At 59.7% G+C, this 2978-nt stretch overlaps 1 protein-coding gene across 1 annotated transcript in view; it reads right to left on the bottom strand.

Annotated features, from left to right (window-relative positions):
* Positions 1-1164: 1164 nt before the first annotated feature.
* Positions 1165-2978, bottom strand: part of USP10 (ubiquitin specific peptidase 10) — a 49550-nt gene continuing 47736 nt past the window's right edge. The window contains 1 exon segment of the mRNA XM_077754177.1: positions 1165-2149. Within this exon segment, the coding sequence (XP_077610303.1) occupies positions 1962-2149 (188 nt within the window). The 3' untranslated portion in view covers positions 1165-1961.

Below are 2978 nucleotides of genomic sequence, written 5' to 3'. Positions count from 1 at the left end.
GCTGACCAACACGCCCAAGGCCCCACTGGACCAACTCACTAAGAGAGAGAGAGAGAGAAAGACTGGAGAGCTTTCAATGGAAGCTCCTCGATACCTCATTCATCTCCAACAGACCTTGGGCTTGAGGAAATCCATCCCTCAGCAGCGTCAAGATTATGTAGAAACCCCTGAATGCCACTTGGGGAGCCGTTTTCTCACCTACACACACAGGTACCAACAAGGGCTTCTTTCATCTCTTGCTTCAGACTCCGGCTGAAGGCATCTCCCATCAGAGGGCCTCATTCTTGAGAGGGTCGCAGCCTGACTTACGGGGACGGGGACAGTCTGGCGAGAGACGCTCACCCTGCCGTGGGGCATGAGCAGCGCCCGTCAGAGACTGGCGTGTTTGAGCACGGAGAAGCCATTCACATAGCGACACACGACCTGGGTCATGCTGTGGCGGCACCGAGCTCACGGCCAGCTCTACGACACAGCTTCGGCCCGTCCTCGGCTGGCTGAGCGCTGGGGGGCGGCTTCCCGGTGGGCATGGACTCCAAACAGCACGTGTTCCTACGAAGGGTCTATTTCAATGAACACCTAACTATGAGCCGAAGGTCAGTCAGCCAAGCGGACCCGGTTAGGTCAGGGTGACGACAGGGAAGGGTGACATGGAGCGTCCGTCCCGTGATTGGGGGGACAGCTCTGAGCCCGAGCAGCACTGGGCTGCACTTAGGACGCCAGCTGCCCCGGAAAGGGCTCAGGGAAAAGGCTCCGGCTGTGCAAATGTGCTCGTCCGGGGAGCCCAGCTCATTACGGGCTGGAGACGGCACCACGGGCACCAGAGCCACTGCAGGTGGCCCGGGCCCATGTGGCCGCTCTTCCCCGTCCCCTCCGAGGGTGGTGCCTGGAGTGCTACTAAGAGGCCCCGGCGCATGCACAACGTTCAGGCTGGAGGCAAGCCCACCGCCCGGGGTGCTGACTGCACGGGGGACAGAACGGAGAAGACTCACCTCCCTTCCTGCCACCGGAATGTTCGAAGGCTCGGTTTCCCCAACGCGCCCAGCGAGCACGCCCCGAGTCTCAGGCCAGTGGCCGGGGGGCCGCTGTAGCTCTGGGGACCCCATGCCCCCGGGAGCGCCAGCCACCCGAAGGAGCACCAGCAGGCAAAGACACACCGGGCACAGCTTTACACCAACGTTGTGATTTTTATTGATGGGCGACAACCTGCACCCTGGGGGTCACTCAGCTGCGCAGTTAGAGACGCGGCGTCACAGAGGAGCAGGCGGCAGGGTTAGACAGAGCGACTTGAGGGAAGAGCCACCTTCGTTATTTGCCCGTGTTTCATCCGTGTACACAGAAGCATGAATGCAATTGGAAATCTTTTAATGGCAATAAAGTTGACAATCCCCCAAGGGGTCTGATCTGCAATGTGCACGTAAGCAGCTTTTCATCGCACAATTATTAAAGTGTATTTTTCCTGTTAGGAACCAGCAACTTATTTTTTGTATTTATGTTTCTTTTGAAGAACTATCTCTTCTGTGATAACTGGCTCATTTTTATCATTTATCAAAAACTAAAGGGTGGGGAAGGAAAGTGTGAGGGATTAAAAAATTTATTTTTTAAGGAAAGATAAAATTCATTTTCACAAATTTACAAGTGTTGCTGGTGCAGGATTTATTCTATGAAGCAATTAGACTGGGAGTCGAATGCGAGCTCCCCCCTCTTACTCAGGAATCAGCATTATTTCGGAAACTCGGGTTCTGTGTGTTTTCTTAAATCAAGCGACGGCCCGGTTCAACCGAGTGATTTGGGTGTGGAAGCAGCGTCAACGTGAGCCGTGGCGCACAGGCCCCAGGCGTCTGCTCTCCGCTCTAGCCCGTTCTGCGAGGGCAGCGAGGCCCCGTCCGGAGAGCCGCCGGGGACAGGAAGGAGGTCGGAGGGCACGGCGTCGAAGCGGCGGCGGGCACACGGCGCGCAGGCGGCTACAGCAGGTCCACGCGGCGGTAATACAGGAGGTAGGCTGTGCGCTCAGCGGCGGGCTTCACCACCTGGTGCTGGCTGACCACCTTGACCGCCTGGTCGTCGATGCGCAGCCAGCCGTTGAGGCCGATCTGGAAGACGTCCGTGCTGTAGTGGCCGCCCGTTGCGCTGCCGCCGTGATGGTAGACCACTGCAAGAGAGGCCGGGCGCCGTGAGGGAGGCCGTGCCCGCGCCCCCCCACCCAGAGCCACGTCGTTCAATCCACAGCCCCGAACAGCTCACGAGGAAACGTCACCCGCACATCCTAGTGACCCGCGTGACGTGCGTAAGGCCTCCCAGCCAGAGTCGTTGCCGGCCCCTCAGGCGAGGACCGCCCCCCACTGCAGCGAGCACTCGGGGGCGCCGCGCGGAAGACCCCTCCCCGCCCCCGCCTCCAGAACTGCGCCCCAGAGACCCCACACCCTCGTGCTCCCGACCCAGCCCACGCCCTGCGAGACTGCTCTGAAGGGACCGTCTGACCCCCCACAGCTGGCACAAGGGCACCCAGTGGTGCCACAGGACGAGGGGAGACTGGGCGCACGGTGATGCAGGGACGCGCGGCGTACGTGACAAACGGAGAATTCTAGGTTTTCAGGGACTGTCATCACAGCGAGTGGCTGCACCGGCCCCAGGAGGGCCATCAGGGCTGTTGTGTGGGCACAGCGTGTGGCATCCCCGCCCACGCGGCACCCAGCCACTCTTCCTGCTTTCAAGTTTTAACGAATGAGGCTAAATTCCAAAAAGCAGCACTTGCTATTTGCCCAAGAAAATTCTGTAATTCAACCCAGAAGCCTTAAGTCAAAGGCCTAAAACAAAGACAACCAACCACTGGAAGACGCAGGGAAATCACCGAGAGACACCAAGGGCCGCATCTCCCCGGCTCGGAGGATGAGCCTGGGGAGGAGGGACCCCTGGGGGGGACACCTGGGGGGGACACCTGGGGGGGACACCTGGGGGGGGACAGGTGGGGGAGGGACACC

Source organism: Crocuta crocuta, unplaced genomic scaffold (assembly GCF_008692635.1).
Source record: "Crocuta crocuta isolate KB4526 unplaced genomic scaffold, BGI_CrCroc_1.0 scaffold61, whole genome shotgun sequence".
Classification (NCBI taxonomy): domain Eukaryota; kingdom Metazoa; phylum Chordata; class Mammalia; order Carnivora; family Hyaenidae; genus Crocuta; species Crocuta crocuta.
This window is presented reverse-complemented; position numbering and strand designations above follow the sequence as displayed.